At 33.7% G+C, this 4,181-nt stretch overlaps 1 protein-coding gene across 1 annotated transcript in view; it reads left to right on the forward strand.

Moving 5' to 3' along the window:
- LOC114075306 overlaps positions 1 to 3,667 on the forward strand; it is a 10,593-nt gene extending 6,926 nt beyond the window's left edge. The window contains exon 3 of the mRNA XM_027913792.1: positions 3,539 to 3,667. Coding sequence (XP_027769593.1) covers positions 3,539 to 3,667 — 129 coding nt within the window. The remainder of the gene's footprint in view (positions 1 to 3,538) is intronic.
- The last annotated feature ends 514 nt before the right edge of the window (positions 3,668 to 4,181 follow it).

Below are 4,181 nucleotides of genomic sequence, written 5' to 3' on the forward strand. Positions count from 1 at the left end.
GGATCGGGTGCCACGTTCCGGTACCAGGATAGAATATGAGGATCGGAGTGTCACGTTCCGACACCAGGATAGAATGAGGATCGGAGTGCGACGTTCCGGCACCAGGATAGAATATGAGGATCGGAGTGTCACGTTCCGACACCAGGATAGTATATGGAGCGGAGTGTCACGTACCGACACAAGAGAAATAAAGATAATGAATCTTGAACGATGTTAATATACTCAATCTAATGAACATAATTCCCAAATGAGTATGGTATTGAGGCTTGAGTCCTCATGTGTGAACTTGGCGGTACTTAGTAATGATTATAGTACTTGTTGTTGCTAAATGTTGAGTATTGTAGTTGATTTATGATATTACTTGATATATACTGTTTTCTATTTTGAGTTGGCCGATGATACCTACTCAGTACTTGTGTTTGTACTGACCCCCTACTTTTATGTTTTCTTCTTTGTTATTTGTGGAGTGCAGCAAACGTGCCGTCGTCTTCAACTCAATCGTAATTCTAGCCAGTCTTCAATTACACCGGATTTCAGGGTGAGCTAATGCTTCTAGCTTGGACTGGATCTTCTTCTTCATGTCTTGATGCCTTGAAGTTCCGGCATGGACTAGCTTTTACTTGTTTTAGCTTCTTAGAATACTCTTAGTTTAGTAATTTGATCATAGATGTTCTTGTGGTGATGACTTCCAGATTTTGGGGAATAATAGATGTTGAGTTTTTAGAAGTTATTGTATTGGTTTTTATTAATGAGTTTAAGTCTTCCGCATTACTTTATGTTGATATTATATTGAAATGTTAGGGGTTTAGATTGGTTGGTTCGCTCACATAGGAGGGTAAGTGTGGGTGCCAGTCGCGGCTCGGTTTTGGGTCGTGACAAAATGGAACTCAGGTAAATAATCAAATAAAATCCATTTTAAGAAATAATTTGTTCTATTAACAACATTAGTGTGATAATAACTAATGCTAGATAGATTATTACTGCAAGGCATTAATTGAGATTCCACAATTAAATTCTCAATCATGACTCCATCTTTTTTAGGATAATTATATTATGGCCTTTATGATCTATCATTGTAAAATAGTTATTACCATTTTGGTAGACGGAAAATTTCATCCAAAAGCTAAATACGAATAAGAGGTCAATAACAAACAAGTACCAAGATGAAAAGAATTCTAGAAAAAAAATTTAAAAAATGCTTGCAATTGTCGGGAGGAATGTGCATGAGTCAACGATGCACCCAATCAAATGTGGAATGGCAATGAGTGTAACAATCCTGATTTCCTCACTATGTTAAGTAGAGAACTAAAACACAGTTACAACTTTAGAATTGTGATTGCAATACTCAGACAACGAAAATACAATGAAAATATTGAAATAAAAAGTATATTAAGATAGAGATAGTACCATTCTCACACCCATTACTTGATCCAGATCCCAAATTAACCTATACTATTGCTTGCTCTTGACCAAATAGCTCTTTCCAACCCAATAACTACTTGTGAGACCTTGATATTCATATTGGGTTGGACTTGGTTAATGACAATACTCTCGTTTCAATAAGAATCTTGTTCTCAAGATCCAAGTAGAGCCACACAGACAATATAATATTGAATCTTCCAAGACTCGAGTGTGTGTAGAGAGCTACTGATATACCGTGAATTTATGATATTTTTAATACATTTCACTTAAGAGTTGTGTGCATTTAGGCCCCCTTTATATTAGTTTTGATGTGCTTTATCTTGTTTTAGAAAATAAGTTCGGACGTGAGAGTTAGGAGACAGATGAAGAAATGTTGCATAAATAGCCACCTACAGACATGACCTATGGACAGTAGGTCCATTCATAGTCCGTAGGTGAAGGGCGTAGATAATGGGCAAAGCTTGGAGAGGAAATCAAGGATTTCTTGACTAAAGTGCGGAACTATGACTAGGAATGACAAACCGTAGTTTGTTCTACAAACCTTACTACAAATTCGTCAAATTATGTAGAGGAGGTGTTTTGTACCTGATTTAAAGAAACTAAATATGAGAACACAGAAGGAGATTCACGAACCGCAGATTGAGTCACGATCCGTACTGGTGAAGCCATCAATTGCTATAGAGAGATGGAGTTTCAAGCAAAAAATTTCCTATCTTAAATGGAGGTAACATGAATCAACAAATTAATTAATATGAGTAAGTTATTAGCAAAATATAAAATAATCATTAATTAAAATAAACCAATAACAAAAAGGGAGAAATAAACCAAAATTAAAATGGGAAACGAGAGATTGCGGAAAAAAGGCAGAATATATTTCTCTGCATGTTCTTTCAATTGAGAAAAGAGAAGTATATATAGTGTGAAAGTGTTGGTTTGCCACTTGTTCAATCTTCCCATTCAAATGGACACATGTTAATGTGTTGTCAAGAGATGAAAAAATTATTTGCCAAAGTAAAAGATCATTTAATAATTCTTTTGAAATAATAATATAATTCCTATAATCCCTCACTTATATCACAAGACTTTTACAATAATTTAACATGTTAGGTTTTCAGGACATAATGTAATAGGTTTGATGTATTTCGGACTATGAATCAAATTTAAATTGTTAAAATTTAATTTACAGAATTACTGGAGAATATAATATTTCTATGAACCTAATAATTCTAGTTATAAATCAGAGATTTTACCACTCACATTTTGACCACAATAATTTTACTGTTCACTGCGGTTTTGCGCCTATAGGCCATATGCGTGCTTGGTATTCATGATAGCTCTATCGACTAAGGCAAAGTCTCATAGGATTGGCGACTCTCCAATTCTCATATAGGTGACTTCATTTTAGTGTTTACTGATTTAAATACACTTTCCTTAATTAAAGACTATGAATTCATTAAGAGTTAATACCTCATCCCTTATTTTTAGTAGCAGTTTCAAACACTCTCAGTTAGTGCACAGTGCCAATATCGACTTGTTATTACCTATATGAACCTACATAATGGGATCTCCAATCACATAGTTTGAGTTCCCATCTCTATTGACTACCAATTGGCCTTAAACCCATTTCTATTGAATTCTGAAGAACTTATTTTCTTCCCATGAGTTTCGTCAGTGAATCGGTCGAATTTAATTCTGACTTCACATAATCAATTGCAATTATTTAATTTCTCATCAGCTGCTTAACGACATCATGCCTCAATTTCATGTATTTGATCTACAACTGTAAGATTCATTCTTCGCAATATTAATTGCGACTTCACAATCCCACTGTATAAACACATGAGACAATTCATCCTTATCAAAGGGATCTACAATGTATTCTTTATCAAAGGAATCACCAATTCAACCATTATCAAATGGATAAATAATTCTTTCATCTTTTATCAAAGGGATCAACAATTAATTATTCATCAAAGGGATCGACAATGCATCCTTCATCGAACAGATAGTCGCTAAGAAATTTCTTAGCCATTCAGCCTCAGAACAAACTAGCTTCAGAGCTACATATGATTCCATAATATATCTAGCAATAATCATCCGTTTACCTGATTTTCAGGGATATTACACCCCACTTAAGGTAAACACATATTCATTAGTGAATTTTGTCTCATCTGAATCAGAGATCCAGGCTGCATCAAAATACCCTTCTAAAATAGAAGGAAGTCCGGTTTACATGATACTATAATTCATGGTCCTTTTCAAATATTTCATCAGTCTATTCAACGCAAACCAATGCTCATTATTGAGATTATAAGTATATATACTCAATCTACACACAACATAGTAAATGTCTGGCCTAGTAAAATTCATCAAATGCAATTGACTTCCATTAATTTGAGCATATTTAGACTGAGCAACTGAGTTACCGTAATACTTTTTTAATTTAGAGTTAGCATCATAAGGAGTGACTACAGATGTCACCTCAAAATATTCAAACTTTTTAAGAAGTTTTTCCACATAATGTTCTTGTGCAACATTATATCATCGTCACTCATTATTACCTTAACTTTCATAATCATATTTACTTCACCTAGATCTTTCATCAAATAGTAGACAAAAATATTTTGATACTTTCCACAATATTCAAACTTGCCAAATATAAGCATGTCATCAACATATAAGCATATTATCACATAATTATAGTCTACAATTTTGATATAAACACATTTATTCACTTCAACAGATGAAAAAATATTTTT

This window comes from Solanum pennellii, chromosome 12 (genome assembly GCF_001406875.1).
Source record: "Solanum pennellii chromosome 12, SPENNV200".
NCBI lineage: Eukaryota > Viridiplantae > Streptophyta > Magnoliopsida > Solanales > Solanaceae > Solanum > Solanum pennellii.